The 18,332-nt window shown below is 44.5% G+C and overlaps 1 protein-coding gene across 4 annotated transcripts in view; it reads left to right on the forward strand.

The window, feature by feature from the left end:
• SAMD7 (sterile alpha motif domain containing 7) overlaps nucleotides 1-18,332 on the forward strand; it is a 106,257-nt gene that overhangs the window by 67,014 nt on the left and 20,911 nt on the right. For all 4 annotated transcript variants that reach the window (XM_073626170.1, XM_073626168.1, XM_073626171.1 and 1 more), the window contains 2 exons: nucleotides 486-607; nucleotides 16,178-16,288. In XM_073626170.1, the coding sequence (XP_073482271.1) occupies nucleotides 486-607; nucleotides 16,178-16,288 (233 nt within the window). The remainder of the gene's footprint in view (nucleotides 1-485; nucleotides 608-16,177; nucleotides 16,289-18,332) is intronic.

Raw genomic sequence — 18,332 nt, forward strand, 5'->3', positions numbered from 1 at the left:
TGTATTTTCATTGTTTCCCTCAAAGCCACATGAAAAGACCCTTTCACTTCTGAATGGTATTTTTAAAAACATTTTTGCATTGGTATATGTCTCTTATGACAGTGCCTAGCTTTCCATGCTTTTTTTTAAATTACCGTAGTTTGCCTATAAGTGCTAAAAATTGTCTAAATTTGATTATGAAATTTTCCCCTTAGAGTTCAATGAGATTTGGCACTAGGTCCAGGTTCAGCAAATTTCAAATGAGTTTTGCCGAACCCAGATAGATTCGCCCATCCCTACTCTGGAACAGGCAGTCAAACTAAATCTCCTTATTAGAATCACAGATGGCAATGCAAACAGTTCTTTACCATTTCCCCACTTTTCAAAACAAAAAAAAAAAAAAAGGTTTTTGCCATAATCAAGCTTTAATATATTTTGTATATCAATAGCAGTCTTTAAAATGACATTTAACCTCATTAATGCCCATCATTGTTACATTTTAACAGGCACACACAGCCTCTTCCTGAACAGAGAAGATATTCCAACTATTCAAGATATTTGTAAATGGACTTCTCAGGATGTCTATAATTTTATATGTAGCTTACCTGGCTGTTCTGCCTATGCCCAGGTAAATGTTTTATTATATGTGTTTGTCCAGTTTGACTACAATCTCTGCCTCTGCCTCCACGTATAACCTAAATAGTTTTTGAATGTACTAACCCTTTAAAATAAGTATACAGTGCCTTGGAAAAGTATTTCTACCCCTTGATATTTTCCACATTTTTCTCATGTTACAACAAACGTAAATGTATTTTATTGGGTTTTTATGTGATAGACTATCGCAAAGTGGCACAATATGGTGAAGCAGAAGGAAAATATAAATGGTTTTCATAATTTTTTACAAATGAACATCTGAAAAGTGTGGCATGCATTTGTATTCAGCCCCCTTTACTCTGATACCCCTAACTAAAAGCTAGTGGAATCAATTGCTTTCAAAGTCACCTAATTAGTAAATAGAATCCACCTGTGTGTAATTTAATCTCAGAATAAATACAGCTGTTTTGTGAAGCCCTCAGAGGTTTGTTAGAGAATCTTAGTAAACAAACAGCATCATGAAGGCCAAGGAACACACCAGATAGGTCAGGAATAAAGTTGTGGAGAAGTTTAAAGCAGGGTTAGGTTATAAAAAAAATCCCAAGCTTTGAACATCTCATGGAGCACTGTTCAATCCATCATCTGAAAATGGAAAGAGTATGGCACAACTGTAAACGTACCAATACATGGCCGTCCACCTAAACTGACAGGCCTGGCAAGGAGAGCATTAATCAGAGAAGCAGCCAAGAGGCCCATGGTAACTCTGGAGGAGCTGCAGAGATCCACAGCTCAGGTGGGAGAATCTGTCCACAGGACAATTATTAGTTGTGCACTCCACAAATCTGGCCTTTATGGAAGAGTGGCAAGAACAAAGCCATTGTTGAAAGCAAGCCATAAGACATCCCGTTTGCAGTTTGCGAGAAGCCATGTGGGGGAGACAGCAAATGTGGAAGAAGGTGCTCTGGTCAGATGAGACCAAAATTTAACCTTTTGGCCTAAAATACCTTCAGATTAGGCATGCTATACAAGCCCAATTCAGGTCCCAAACTATTGAATGTATTCAGATTCCACTACTCTTAAAACTAATCAAACCAGTTTCAACTAAAGGCTTAATTTCAAAATTATATGCTGGCTTGGGGGATAGAATTTTGAATGGAGTGGGCCCTCTTAAGAGCAGGGCGGGGTAGGAGAGAGACGTAGGGACAATAACTATGAAACAATGGGATAAGATTTTAGAACAAGGAGCCCTCTCGATTTCCCCCTCACAGAAAGTCTCTCACCTGTTTCTAATCCATAGAGTCTATTATACCCCTAAAAAAATGTTTAAACTTGGATGGAAACCAAATGATGAGTGCCCCAGGTGTAAGGTGACAGGAGATCTTATCCACATGGTGTGGAAGTGCCCAAAGCTATTTAGATACTGGGTGGAGATAGTTGATTGGATAAATAAAACCTTCAGGACTACACTGGAACCCGAGGCCAAGACATGCCTATTAGGGATCTTGGAGGAAAATAGAGTCCCGCCCGGTACTGTTGTAGCGGATGCAAACTATCAAGAATAAATAGGAATGGTGTGCTAATACTAATGCGTGGTAGTTATACTCTGGAAGACCAGTCATTTTTGTCATGCCTATATACCTTCTTGCAATCATTTTTAAACCTTTCTTTGCTTGCCATTTTATATTATATTCTGGATCTTAGAGGGTCCACATAGCACTGTAGTGCACATCTTTATTCAATGTATTATGCAAGGTTTGTTCTTAATGTGGAAGCTTTTTTCTACCAATTTTCTGCACCACACCCAGTGGGTATGATTAGGGATGAGCCGAACACCCCCCGGTTCGGTTCGCACCAGAACCTGCGAACGGACCGAAAGTTCGCACGAACGTTAGAACCCCATTGACGTCTATGGGACTCGAACGTTCGAAATCAAAAGTGCTCATTTTAAAGGCTAATTTGCATGGTATTGTCCTAAAAAGGTTTTGGGGACCCGGGTCCTACCCCAGGGGACATGTATCAATGCAAAAAAAACTTTTAAAAACGGCCGTTTTTTCGGGAGCAGTGATTTTAATGATGCTTAAAGTAAAAAAAAAAAAAAGTGAAATATTCCTTTAAATATCGTACCTGGGGTGTGTCTATAGTAGGCCTGTAAAGTGGCTCGTGTTTCCCATGTTTAGAACAGTCCCTGCACCAAATGTCATTTTTAAAGGAAAAAATCTCATTTAAAACTGCTTGCGGGTTTAATGTCATGTCGGGTCATGGCAATATGGATGAAAATCAGTGAGACAAACGGCATGGGTACCCCCCAGTCCATTACCAGGCCCTTTGGGTCTTGTATGGATATTAAGGGGAACCCCGCACCCAAATTAAAATAAGGAAAGGCCCTATATACTCTGAACAGCAGTATACAGGCGGTGCAAACAAGACAGGGACTGTAGGTTTGTTGTTAAGTAGAATCTCTTTGTAATTTTGAACGGGTAAATTTTTAAAGCGTTTAGCTCCAGCCAAAAAATATTTTTTAAGCTTTTTGGAAAACATAGGGAAGGGTTATCACCCCTGTGACATTTGTTTTGCTGTCTTTCCTCCTCTTCAGAAGATTTCACCTCACTTTTTGTCCCAATGAAAAATGTTTTTTGAAAATTTGGGTTTTTTGTGGAACAAGGATTGGAAAGCATCAGTGGAAAGGAGAAATTGTTTTCCCATATTAACTCTTACAGGAGAGAATTTCCCTTCCTAGGGGTAGATTTCATCTCACTTCCTGTTGTCTCCTTCCGTTTGCAAGTAGGAGTCGTTTGTAAGTTAGATGTTTGAAAGTAGGGTCCTGCCCTATATACTCAGGAGAAATTTGGGCCTTAGGTGTTGCTGTGGCCACAACACTGTAAGCCCTCACAGGGCCCTGCTGTGAAATATTAGATCAAGAATTGTAATTACATGCCCCTGTTGAACAGGAGCTGAAAAATTGGGCCTTAGGCACTGGTGCTGGTGCCACAACACTGCAACCCCTCACAGACACTCTAGTTGGAACGCAGGAACGAGCCCTGCTGCAAAGTATTGCATCAAAAATTGTAATTACACGCCCCTGTTAGACAGGGGCAGAAAAATTGGGCCTTAGGCACTGGTGTTGGTGCCACAACACTGCAACCCCTCACAGACACTCTAGTTGGAACGCAGGAACGAGCCCTGCTGCAAAGTATTGCATCAAAAATTGTAATTACACGCCCCTGTTAGACAGGGGCAGAAAAATTGGGCCTTAGGCACTTTTGCTGGTGCCACAACACTGCAACCCCTCACAGACACTCTAGTTGGAATGCAGGAACGAGCCCTGCTGCAAAGTATTACATCAAAAATTGTAATTAACACGCCCCTGTTAAACAGGGGCTGAAAAATTGTGCCTTAGGCACTGGTGGTGGCGCCCAGAACCAAAAATGTTCTTACAAGCTATCAGCGTGATGATTGAGGAGGAAGAGGATAATTACTCAGGGATAGTCACTCAGCATCAGCATAGGCAGTCTTTGAAGGGATCTGAGATTTCAAAAAAAATTATTCGGTTACATCAGCATCAGGTGCTTGGTAGCTGGTGGTGATCCAAGACTCATTCATTTTTATGAAGGTCAGCCGATCGACCGAGTCGGTGGACAGACGCACCCTGTGATCGGTTACCACGCCTCCAGCAGCACTGAATGTGCGTTCCGAAAGAACGCTGGATGCAGGACAGGCCAGTAGCTCAATTGCATACTGTGCAAGCTCTGGCCAGTGATCCATCCTCAAGACCCAGTAACCCAGAGGATTTTCGGTGGGAAAGGTGTCCAAGTCTGATCTTGCCCCTAGGTATTCCTGCACCATGTAAAACAGACGCTGGCGATGGTTGCTGGAACCGATCATACCTTGGGGCTGCGGACCAAAAAATTGTCTGAACGCATCGGTCAGACGGCCACCTTCTCCACCGCTCCTTCTTTGACTGACCGAAGCCTCAGCAACACGTTGTCCAGAAACAGGAGTTTGTAACCTCCCAGTCTCTGGGAACGCATTGCACAGACCTTTCTGCAAGGCCTCCCGAAGATGTTTCATCCTCTGCTCCCTCTGCGATGGCAAGATAAGGTCCGCAACCTTACCCTTGTAACGTGGATCAAGGAGGGTTGCCAGCCAGTATTGGTCCTTCTCCTTGATACCACGAATACGAGGATCCTTACGCAGGCTTTGCAGGATCAGGGAGGCCATGCAGCGTAGGTTTGCTGAGGCATTCGGTCCGGAGTCCTCTGGGTCACTAAGGACGACAACATCCGCAGCCACCTCCTCCCAGCCACGTACAAGTCCATGTGTTTCTTGGGACTGATCCCTTAAAGACTGCTGCTGATGCTGAGTGCCAGGCTCCACCTCCATACTGACACAATCTTCCTCCTCCTCCTCCTCCTCCTCGTCCTCTTCCTGTGTGATCGGCGGGCACGCAGGAACACTGTCTGGATAAAGGGGGCCTTGAGAGCTAAGGAAGTCCTCCTCTTCCTGCCTCTGTTCTGCCTCAAGTGCCCTGTCCATTATTCCACGCAGCGTGTGCTCCAACAGGTGGACAAGGGGGACAGTGTCACTGATGCATGCACTGTCACTGCTCACCATCCTCGTGGCCTCCTCGAATGGTGACAGGACAGTGCATGCATCCCTGATCATGGCCCACTGGCGTGGGGAAAAAAAACCAAGCTCCCCTGACCCTGTCCTGGTGCCATAGTCACACAGGTACTCATTGATGGCCCTCTGCTGCGTGTGCAGCCGCTGCAGCATGGCCAACGTTGAGTTCCACCTGGTGGGCATGTCACAGATTAGGCGGTTCTTGGGCAGGTTAAACTCCTTTTGGAGGTCCGTCAGCCGAGCACTGGCATTATATGACCGGCGGAAATGCACACAGACTTTCCTGGCCTGCCTCAGGACATCCTGTAAGCCCGGGTACCTGCCCAAGAACCGCTGCACCACCAAGTTAAGGACGTGAGCCAAACAGGGCACATGGGTCATTTGTCCCTGTCGGAGGGCAGAGAGGAGGTTGGTGCCATTGTTGCAAACCACCATTCCTGCCTTAAGTTGGCGTGGCGTCAACCACCTCTGAACCTGCCCCTGCAGAGCTGACAGAACCTCTGCCCCAGTGTGGCTCCTGTCCCCCAAGCACACCAGCTCAAGCACCGCATGGCATCTTTTGGCCTGCATACTTGCGTAGCCCCTTGAACGACTACGGAGCACCGCTGGTTCCGAGGAAGAGGCCATGGAGGAAGAAGAAGAGGAGGGGGTGGAGGAGAGAGGTGTGTCACAATCAGCATTTTGGAGGCGTGGTGGCGGAACAACCTCCAACACTACTGCACCTTGTCCTGCATCCTTCCCAGCTGCCAGCAGAGTCACCCAATGTGCCGTGAAACTTAGGTAACGTCCCTGTCCATGCCTGCTGGACCATGAGTCAGCGGTAATATGCACCTTACCGCTGACCGCCCTGTCCAGCGAGGCATGGACATTGCCTTCCACATGCCGGTAGAGAGCCGGAATCGCCTTCCGTGAGAAAAAGTGGCGTTTGGGTACCTGCCACTGAGGAACCGCACATTCCACAAACTCACGGAAGGGGGCAGAGTCTACCAACTGAAAAGGCAGCAGTTGAAGTGCTAGCAATTTTGCCAAGCTAGCATTCAACCGCTGGGCATGTGGATGGCTGGGAGCAAACTTCTTTCGGCGGTGCAGCAGCTGGGGCAGGGAAATTTGCCTGGTACAATCTGACGTCGGTGTACCAAAAGCAGATTGCCCACAAGTACTTGGCTGTGACACACCTAATTCTACACCTTCATTCCTCTCACTGCAGGTCTCAGAGAGGACTGGAGGTCTAGTGGGGTTGGAAATCTCAGCTGATGAGGAGCAAGGAGAGATCCTCTTTGTTCTTTGGTGTGGGTCTTTTAGATACGCTTGCCAACGAACTGCATGGCAGGTCAACATATGTCTGGTCAAGCATGTGGTACCCAAGCGGGAGATGTTTTGGCCACGTGAGATAGCTTGAGACATATGTTGCAAATAGCAGCGGTGCGATCTGATGCACTCGTCTCAAAAAAGGCCCACACCAAAGAACTTTTTGAATAACGCGCAGAGACTGCAGCGCCCTGCACATGTGGAGCTTTGGGGTGTGATGCAGTCAATGTGCTGCCCTTAGGCTGGCCCCTGGAGGGCATCCTGCCTCGTTGGTGATGTGCCGCCTCCTCCTCCTCCTCCTCTCTCCTATCAGGCACCCACGTTGAGTCAGTGACCTCATCATCCCCTCCCTCCTCATCACTGGAGCAAACCTGGCAGTATGCTGCAGCAGGGGGAGCATGACTGCCAGATTGCTGTCCTTCTTGGGCACCCCCTCTGTCCGTGCTCATGTTACTGCCTTCATCGAGCTCAGTATCATCATCAGAGCCTTCCAAACGCTGGGCATCCTCCTGGAGCATGTACCCAACACTGTGGTCAAACAGTTCGAGGGAATCCTCATGAGGACATGGTGGAGCTAGGGAAGGAGTCACTGATGACATTGAGCTGAGGGAAGAGGCCGCTGCTTTGCCAGACAAAGCACCCTGGGCATGGGTGAGAGAGGATGAGGAGGATGAGGACGGCTTGGTCATCCACTCGACCAAGTCTTCCGCATGTTGCGGCTCAACACGGCCAGCTGCCGAAAAAAAGGCCCAGCGTGTCCCATGGCCACGTGCTGATGAGGATGCACCGTCTCCACGACCAGCACTAGACACAGAGCCTGCTTGCCCTCTCTTATTAGCTTGTGACTGTCTGCCTCTCCTTCTTGGCCTTCCAGACATACTAATGGCCTGTAGCTGCACTAAGCTGGGATAGAACACCAGTAATTTTCTTCAGGTAGCTTTATATACTGTAACCAGACAAGCCTGCCTGTCAGTAGGAAGATAACAGGAACGGATCTAGCTGAACACTGTGAGCAGGACGCACTGTACTAAATGTAAATAGTCTAGCTGCCTGACCGTGGTACTAATAGGATCAAATAGAACACCAGTAATTTTCTTCAGGTAGCTTTATATACTGTAACCAGACAAGCCTGCCTGTCAGTAGGAAGATAACAGGAACGGATCTAGCTGAACACTGTGAGCAGGACGCACTGTACTAAATGTAAATAGTCTAGCTGCCTGACCGTGGGACTAATAGGATCAAATAGAACACCAGTAATTTTCTTCAGGTAGCTTTATATACTGTAACCAGACAAGCCTGCCTGTCAGTAGGAAGATAACAGGAACGGATCTAGCTGAACACTGTGAGCAGGACGCACTGTACTAAATGTAAATAGTCTAGCTGCCTGACCGTGGTACTAATAGGATCAAATAGAACACCAGTAATTTTCTTCAGGTAGCTTTATATACTGTAACCAGACAAGCCTGCCTGTCAGTAGGAAGATAACAGGAACGGATCTAGCTGAACACTGTGAGCAGGACGCACTGTACTAAATGTAAATAGTCTAGCTGCCTGACCGTGGTACTAATAGGATCAAATAGAACACCAGTAATTTTCTTCAGGTAGCTTTATATACTGTAACCAGACAAGCCTGCCTGTCAGTAGGAAGATAACAGGAACGGATCTAGCTGAACACTGTGAGCAGGACGCACTGTACTAAATGTAAATAGTCTAGCTGCCTGACCGTGGTACTAATAGGATCAAATAGAACACCAGTAATTTTCTTCAGGTAGCTTTATATACTGTAACCAGACAAGCCTGCCTGTCAGTAGGAAGATAACAGGAACGGATCTAGCTGAACACTGTGAGCAGGACGCACTGTACTAAATGTAAATAGTCTAGCTGCCTGACCGTGGTACTAATAGGATCAAATAGAACACCAGTAATTTTCTTCAGGTAGCTTTATATACTGTAACCAGACAAGCCTGCCTGTCAGTAGGAAGATAACAGGAACGGATCTAGCTGAACACTGTGAGCAATGTAAATAGTCTAGAAGATAACAGGAACGGATCTAGCTAAACTGAATACAGTGTATATATATATATATGCAACACCTGGGATGCATATATATACACAATACACTGTAAGTGCAGCTAACTGACTGACTGTTCTGCCTAATCTATCTAACTCAAATCAAATGACACTGTCTGTCTCTCTCTCTCTCTCAATGAACGCCGGAACACACACTACACAGGGCCGCCGTGCAGGCGGCCTTATATAGTGTGGGGCGTGTACTAAATCCCCTGAGCCATAATTGGCCAAAGCCTCCTTGGCTTTGGCCAATTATGGCTCTTTGTTCAGGCGGCGCTGTGATTGGCCAAGCATGCGGGTCATAGTGCATGCTTGGGCAATCATCAGCAAGCAATGCACTGCCATGCCGCAGTGAATTATGGGCCGTGACGCGCCACACGAATTTGGCGCGAACGGCCCATATCGTTCGCAATTCGGCGAACGGGCGAACAGCCGATGTTCGAGTCGAACATGGGTTCGACTCGAACACGAAGCTCATCCCTAGGTATGATACATAATAGGTACCATAGCATCACACGGTACAGCTTGTGAATAGTACCGTATATTCAACATATATATATATATATATATATATATATATATATATATATATATATATTCTGTTGGTTTATTTTTATAGCACTGTGGTATTAGCGCACCATTCCTATTTATTCTTGATAGATTCCACTAGTGATAGATCACTATTTTTGGTTTTATCACATTTTTTGAGATTTTTTTCTCACCACACCAGCGCTTGAGTCATATTATCACTGTAGCGGTGCAAAGATGTCTGTTCCAAGCGAGGAGACTAATAGCACAGAAATGGCAGGCACACTCCCCCCCAACTGTGAAGAACTGGTCCAAGACTATCAATTCAGTGGTTTGGAGTGAAAGAGTCGTGTATATTAGACAAAATAACCTCAGGAAATTTGTGCGCTTGTGGAGACCTTGGTTGGAGGAGATGGGATGTCCCGTATGAGAGGATGCGGGGGAGCTAGGGAGAATACCTCCCCCGCTCTCCACCATATTCCTGTCTTCGTCACTTCTGTATTTCCTGCAGTCTCTCTCCTATGTCGTTTCTTTGCCCACAGAACTGGTCTCTTCTCTATCTTTGTCCATTTTTGATAGCTAATAGATAAGCGATATGTATAATTAATGATTGGTTGGTGTGTGGTAGTGGGTTGGGAGTAGGTGGGGTGGGAGAGGAAATATAAAATAACAATAGTTTTTTTTTTTTTTTGCTTTTTTATATTTTGTGTTATTGTATGTCAACTTACGATGTTGTGTATTTTTAAATTTTGCAATATGAAAATCAATAAAAAGGAGATAATTGAAACTTTTTGGCCTAAAAGCAAAATGCTATGTGTGGCAGAAAACTAACACTGCACATCACCCTGAACACACCATCCCCACTGTGAAACAAGGTGGTGGCAGCATCATGTTTGGGGGATGCTTTTCTTCAGCAGGGACAGGGAAGCTGGTCAGAGTTGATGGGAAGATTGAGGGAGCCAAATTGTCAGAAACCATGAATAAGACTGAGACAGAAGTACAGTTAAATCTCACTTGTTTAGTAATAATAAAAAAGGTAAACTGAGTAAACATACTCAAAACATAGCCAGAGTTCAGGAACCGGTACGGATAGTCAGACAAGCCAAAACGCCAGGGAGCCAGAGATGAGCGTAATGGAACAGCAAGCAGGATCTTGAGCCAGAAGGAAAGTCAGCCAAGCAAGAACACAAGAGAGCGTCTCTAGAGATGTGACCAAGGCGAAGACAGAGATCATCTGGGCTGGACAGCTTAAGTAGGCAGGACTGACAAGCAGGATATCATCAACAGGTGAGTCACTGTGGAGAGACAGGAGCTGGCAATTAGCCAACAGCTGAGCGGCAAGCTCAGAGAAGGAAGGGCTGAGCCCAGCCCTGACACAAATACAGGGCAGCCTTAGAAGAAAACCCGTTAGAGTCTGCAAAAGACTTGAGACTGGGGCGGAGGTTTACCTTCCAACAAGACAACGACCCTAAACATACAGCTAGAGATGCAGTGGAATAGTTTAGATCAACGGATATTCATGTGTTAGAATGGCCCAGTCAAAGTCCAGACCTAAATCCAATTGAGAATCTGTGGCAAGACTTGAAAATTGCTGTTTACAGATGCTCTCCATCCAATCTGACAGAGCTTGAGCTATTTTGCAAAGAATGGGCAAAAATGTCCCTCTCTAGATGTGAAAAGCTGGTAGAGGCAGCGAAAGGTGGTTCTACAAAGCATTGACTCAGGGGGGCTGAATACAAATGCACGCCACACTTTTCAGATATTTATTTGTAAAACAATTTTGAAAACCATTTATCATTTTCCTTCCACTTCACAATTATGTGCTACTTTGTGTTGGTCTATCACATAAAATTCCAATAAAATACATTTACGTTTTTAGTTGTAACATGACATAATGTGGGAAATTTCAAGGCACTGTTTATCAAATACTTTTTCAAGGCACTGTATATCAAAGTGAGTTATTACATAAGAAGGTCCATCTTGTTGTTAGTAAAAGCTGCTGGTTTAAACATGCCACAAACTAAGACCTGGGTATGAATGCAAGATGAATATCAGTAGTCCTTGGGACATTGCTTTATATTCAGAACCATTTCACTACTTTACATTCATGCTGAGTGCAGACAAACACAAGCTGAATTCAGTAGCTTGCAGTTCTGTCTGTGATCACAGGAAAGCAGATTGCTGATTCACAGTCCTATGGCATGCCAGATGTACTTGCAGCATTGATTAATATGTCTTTGACACTTCATTGACCAGAGATGACTGCATGTTCTGCCTAAGCAATGCATATTTGCATGTTCTGCCTAAGCAACACATATTTTTAAAGTGTTTTATTTAAAAAAGGTGCACATATTGTTGTACTGTTAGCCAGAAAAGAGGGTAGCAGTGTCATATTACTATTGCAGAATTTAGTAAATTCAGGTATGGTGACTTTAAAGTTCCAGGGTTTTCTTGGGACGCAATTGTCTTGTGTCAGCACAAAACCAAATTCCAACTGCTTCTCAACTCAACAATAACAGAACAGACACATAGTAAAATACTTTCATTGGAAACTGCACACTTCTGATCCCACAGTCACTGTGACAAGGAAAAGGGGATCAATTCGTAAAACTGGTCACTTTCCAGTCTTTAGGCTGCTCCCCGCCTGTCCCTCGTAGTCATCACCCTGCTAGGCAATACAGAAATACAAGGCTATTCAGGGCCACCTTTTCAATACTGAAGTGCCCAAAGACAAGGCAGATCCATCTTGTCTGCTTACTGCGTGTACAGATGGTGGGTTTGTATCCCTGCTACATGAGACCAAAAAGAATAGCTGCATCTAGAGGGAGGAAGATCCCAACTAGAGCAACCAAGTGCTTAATCAGACAGTAACGAAACTTGTATGAGTAAAAAGCTTATGTTTATTTAGAAAAAGTGTACCAATAAAAGAGTACGTAACACACAATGTATCCGTGAAGCCTGCACCATACCCATAAAATAAACACAAAACACAAAAAAAAAAAATCTTTTTGGAGGAATAATATTCTGTCTCTAAAACTATCGTCCCTGCAGGATTTTATGCTGCAATTTTATGGGGTTTTTTTGCCCTATGGTGAGAAAATGCATACATTTAATTGCATGAGCTCTAGGGTGTCTTGGGTGGGATGTTAGCTAGTTTGCCTTGCAATGTGCACGATAAACCTACTAGTCAATACATTCCTATAAGATGGAAGTCACCACCTTGTTTTTAATACTGTGTCACCTTAAGAAAAATAAGTAGGCGGTCCCCTATATGAGATGGTTCCTTATTTAAGGACATGAGGAGGGTGGGCACGCTATCCTGACAAAGCTACGCTTGGACGTAGCGAAATGCGTTGACGTCACAGACTACAGGGACATACGCCTCGCATGGATGAACACTGAGTCGGTGTGGTCTCATGTATGCTGGGTTGGAGGACAGTGCACCTTTAGGCGATTGAGACATTGAGTAGGTATTAATGTATTTAACACCCCTATTTTTCTATTTTCTCATTGTATCCCTGCTACACCATTTCCCTGATCCACTACAGAACTTCATAAGGCCTTGTATTTCTCTAATGGTTGTAGCATGGTTCAGATGATCTCATCATGCGCCCGAATACCATGGGGGGGGGGGGGTCAGGTCACCTGACATGTGTTCCATTTGAGGAGCCCTGTACTCGCTGCCAGAATGGTATACCTCTCCCCCCTAGCCACCACCAACTCCTGATACATACAGGTCTACCACACCTGATACTTGTGTTCAGGACCCAGTGTATTTACACCATGACAGCATAGTGTGTTTCAAATGCTGCTTTTTTCATTGATATACATCCTCAGATCCAGCCAGATGGTGTAAAACTTGGCACCAAACACAGGCAGCTTAATTCTTCACAGAAGTTGAATCCAATGCAATTTTACTTCAGCTAACTGCAATACAGAGGATGTTTTCCAGTCTTTATAAGTGTAGGTAGACAATGACTTTCCTGAGCCCTGTTTGTGTCAATAACTAACTGGAAGAGATAGGAAGGGTCTAGATAGGACTAAACAAATAGCACTAAACAGAAGGGGACGACAGAGGAAGATGCCAAAATCGAATTCGATAAACAAGTTGCAGCAGCCCAAAACTGCCACTAGATGTCAGCATATTACAGAAAAATGATAACCTGATGCAATTCTAAAAGGCGTAAAAATTACATTAAAGTGGGGCAGAACACTGTGTATGGACTTACTTTAGACACTGTCAGTTCGGAACATAGGCATCCCCTTCAGTGGCGGCTGGTGCTCAAAATTTTTAGGGAGCCCAAACAAACTGAAAGATACTGAAAAAAAACATCAATTGCAGCCTCACTGTGCCCATCAAATGCTGCCACTGTGCCCATCAAAAGTTGCCACTGTGACCCCCCTGCCTGTTCGCCTGTTCTGACCGGCACTTACCCTATTTCAATGGTGGGTCAGGAGCGGGAGACGGCGGTGAGCTGTGGGACCTTGCAGCGGGTCGGACAGCAGCTCCTGTGTCCTCCATGCGTCTTTCATTTTAAGACCCCTTTCACACTGGGGAGCGGGCCGCGTCATCGGAAAAAGCGGCGCTAGTTTTAGCGCCACTTTACCGCCATTATAGCGGCACTTTTCGGCCGCTAGCGAGGCGCTTTTAACCCCGCTAGCGGCCGAGGAAAGGGTTAAAACGGCCCGCAAAGCACCGCTGCCGAAGCGCTTTTCAGGCGATTTCGGCAGCACTGCCTATTGATTTCAATGGCAGGGGTGGTTTAGAAGTGATGTATACACCACCCCAAAAATGCTGCTTGCAGGACTTTTTTTCCTGTCCTGCAAGCGCAGCGCCCCAGTGTGAAAGCCCGAGTGCTTGAGAGGCGCTTTTCAGGTGCTTTACAGGTGCTATTTTTAGCGCTAAAATGCCTGAAAAGTGCCTCAGTGTGAAAGTAGCCTAAATTACAATATGACTTGTGTAGCAATCTATGTTATTTATTTTTTTACATTTGCTATATTTTTCCCCACAAAAGTGGAGTTACCCATTAGAAGTTTCTACATTTCCTCATGTATTTATGCAGCTTAATGGAGTTGTAAAGGCAATGCATTAAGATAAAAAACCTTCTGTGTGTAGCAGCCTCCCCAGCATCCCCTAATTATCTACCTGGGCCCCATCTCTCTCCAGCGATGTCCATGAATGTCTTAGCTGTCCGGGACTCTCCTCCTAATTGGCTAAAACAGTCAGTTAGCCAATCAGAAGAGAGAGGGGGCGGGGCTGGGGCTCCTTATCTGTATGGACAGGGCTGTGACTCGGCATGGGTGCCCCCATAGCAAGCTACTTGCTGTGGGGGCACTCGACAGGAGGGAGAGGCCAGGACAGGAGCAGCGAAGGGGGACCCGAGAAGAGGAGGATCCAGGCTGCTCTGTGCAAAACCAACTGCCCAGAGCAACATGTTTTTTTATTTTTATTTTTTTAACTAGACTTTACAATCACTTTTATAACAGTTTCTGAGATGTGAAGTTAGGAAATTTGCAATTCATATTATAACGTTAAGTACCAAAGTGCTGTCTTGTTTCTTCTGTAATAAAGTAGGTGCAATCCTCAGTATGTATAACGTAGCTCCTTGAAGAATAAAGCTACACAATTCAGCCCACTGTTTAATATTAGTTTTACATGCCTCATATAGAGTGTGTTTAAAGTGATACTAAACACACTCTGCTTAATTTACATTATCCCTTCTCTTTCTGTCTTTGGATGATGGCACTGTAATCATTTTAATAATTAAAAAAAAAAATCGAAATACCTTCTTTCCTAATCGATATAGAGCTGTCAAATCACCCAGCTTTCATAGCCAGTCTGCAGGGAAAGATGAGCAGGAAGAGCTTCTAGTCTTCTGCTACTGGTCACATGTTCAAAATAAAAAAAACTGCCTTTGGAATACAGAGAAAAAAATCTATAATTAATATTAAACTGTTTTAAATTGTCATACAAATATATATTTGAAATCAAATTGTTATTTTTTGGCAATAACATGGTGTGGGCAGATTTCTGCCATAGACATGCTGTGTCACACCCCTCCAGCCTGTATTTTAAAATAACAGGGAGGTGAAGCCTCCATCAATCAAGATGTAATATCCCACCCCCATAGAGCTGTTTAAAGGACATGGAGGAGACGGGAGGGAGTGGGCTGTCATTTGCCACTGTGTATACGCTCACATATGTGACTTTATAGCCAAATGGTCTGCTCAGATGTAATAAGGTGGAAATACTCAGGGTAGAAATACATTTAAAACTGAGCATGTGCACTAGCTGCCAACACTGCTCTGCAAAATTCCCAACTGCAGTGGGGATATGGACAGAAGGAGACAGAGAATAGCAGAATCAGCCATGTTTTTGCAGAATACAGAAAACTAATCCCATAGTGACTAGGTATGAACTGCATGTACTACAGCATTTACTGTTTGTATTTAATGATACAGGTTTAATGAAATATTAAAAGCCCTGGAAGCACGCTTAAATAATGTATGGGGTTTAAAGGGGCTGTGGTTAAAATATATTTGTTTCTCCACATACATACAGTAGAAGCCATACTGTGTCCCCACACTGCCTGTCCCTTTCTGTATTTTTTTTTACATTGTTGTCCAGTTCACTGCTCTATAGAGGCCTTCCTGTACATTTCATCCCCCATAAGGCGCAATCATCATGGAGTAGCTCCCTAAACAATCCATTCCCCATAAGATACTTCACCCAAACAGCCTCCTACAGTCCTTGCCACCATTAATATTACATAACATGTGAGCTGGGCTATACAGAAAGGATCAGTAGAGTTGTAAGATCTACAGGGATCTTTTAGTTCTCTTTCAGCTGTTACCAATTTATTTTCTGTTCCAGTGGTTCTCCCTTTTTTTCCAACTGTATAAAATACATTCACTCCTCTGTAACATTCTGGAAATGAGAAACATTTCAGTGAAGAAATTGGGTTTGATTATAGTGTCTCAGCTGTCCTGGATTTTAGTATGGAATAATTATGAGTCATAGTCCAGACTTGCATAAGAGGCACATTTCATAGCCTTGTCTCAACTGTCTCTCTTACAGGTTTTCAAAGATCACGACATTGATGGAGTAACCTTGCCACTTCTCAATGAGGACCATCTCTTGGATACAATGGGGCTGAAACTTGGACCTGCACTAAAAATTCGCTCTCAGGTAAATGTTATACACCACTGTGGGGATAGATTATGAAACACAGAGGTAAAGTGGAATAATACAGACTCCAATTTGGCTTGGCTGCAAGGTATCTGGATGACATTACAACATGTATATATTGTCCACTACCTTAAACTTTTTGGTTGATTATAACCTGAAGTGTTATGCCTGGACTGCTCCAACTATAATAAAGGTATTATGTATACAATTTATTACTATTATTATTTTTACTAAGGATTTCTTAAAAGGTGATCAGTAAATAAAAAGAGAGAGAATTTACCAGCCCCTTAAAGGGGGTGAGGGGCAGACAAAAAAAGCAGCATTTGCTGCATTTTTCATCTTCAATCAGGAGCTGTTCTTCACAGTACTTCCATCCACCCCTAAATGTCCTCAGTCTTTTAACCAGTTAGCATTATTTAATGCTTTTCCTCTGTGCCTCCTCCATTTGTGAATGGGCACTGAATGAGAAGCAGCACAGTGATAAGCTCATCTCTGCCACTACAACGCATGAACTTATTGGCTCCATGTGCTGCTTTCCTCCTTTCATACTCTAAGTTCTGCTGTGCAGGGGATTGTAAGAGGCTGTTACCATGCCACATTCAGGTATCTAAGGGCTCATTCCCACACCTGGCCGTACAGCACCAAGATCACCATATTTCTGCAGTGGCTACTGGCACGTAATTACAATCAGTTGTGCACAAAAAAAAACTGAACAAATCAATGTCTGGTTTACACTGTTCATGGAGGTTTGCATATATTTGCACAAAGAGCGATGCAGTTAGAAACACATGTGGCTCTGTATGCAGATAGTTTACATTCAGGGATGCTTATCTGTCCCTAAACTGTCCCTAAACTCAGGTAGTTGCTCCATGTGCTATTACATGCAAACAGCTGCGAAACCTGTCAGCCTGTCATTGATTGATTTGTACAGGCTGAGTGGCTACAGCCGATCGCAAAAACCTGGCTGTACCTGCCACCAGTGGCGTCGCTAGAGGGTGGCTATTGGGGCTATAGCCCTGAGTCTCTAGGGCTGAATGTGTGTGCTTGCTGTACATCTGTGTAAGGTAGGAGAGTTCTACCTAAGCAGTGTGTGTTTTATGGGGTGCAGGGGACAGAGGACACTACAATGGGGGGTGCAGGGTACAGAGTACACTACAGTGGGGGTGCAGGGGACAGAGGGCACTACAGTGTGGGGGGATGCAGTGCTGGGCACTGGTGAGGCTGCATTCCTGGGCACAGGTGAGGATGCATTGCTGGGCACTGGTGAGGCTGCATAGATGGGCACAAATGAGCCCTGCATTTCTTATGTAGCTCACTCCTGATCCCTGCATTCTTTATGTAGCACACTCCTGAGCCCTGGGGCTCTCTGGGAACCCTGATGTAAGGAAGGGTCTCTCTGGGGACCCTGATGTAAGTAGGGAGGCTCTCTGAAGACCCTGATGTAAGTAGGAAGGCTTTTTGGAGACCCTGATGTAAGGCGGGGGGGCTCTTTAAGGACCCTGATGTGAGTGGGGGGGCTCTCTGAGGACCCTGATGTAAGGGGGGATCCACACTAAGTTATGTAACAACATTTTATACATACACACATACACACACACACACACACATATATACATACACGCATGTACAGTGGGGACGGAAAGTATTCAGAACCCCTTAAATTTCTCACTCTTTGTTATATTGCAGCCATTTGCTAAAATCATTTAAGTTCATTTTTTTTCCTCATTAATGTACACACAGCACCCCATATTGACAGAAAAACACAGCATTGTTGACATTTTTGCAGGTTTATTAAAAAAGAAAAACTGAAATATCACATGGTCCTAAGTATTCAGACCCTTTGCTCAGTATTTAGTAGAAGCACCCTTTTGATCTAATACAGCCATGAGTCTTTTTGGGAAAGATGCAACAAGTTTTTCACACCTGGATTTGGGGATTCTCTGCCATTCCTCCTTGCAGATCCTCTCCAGTTTTGTCAGGTTGGATGGTAAACGTTGGTGGACTGCCATTTTTAGGTCTCTCCAGAGATGCTCAATTGGGTTTA

The sequence above is a fragment of the Aquarana catesbeiana genome, linkage group LG04 (genome assembly GCF_042186555.1).
Source record: "Aquarana catesbeiana isolate 2022-GZ linkage group LG04, ASM4218655v1, whole genome shotgun sequence".
Taxonomy (NCBI): domain Eukaryota; kingdom Metazoa; phylum Chordata; class Amphibia; order Anura; family Ranidae; genus Aquarana; species Aquarana catesbeiana.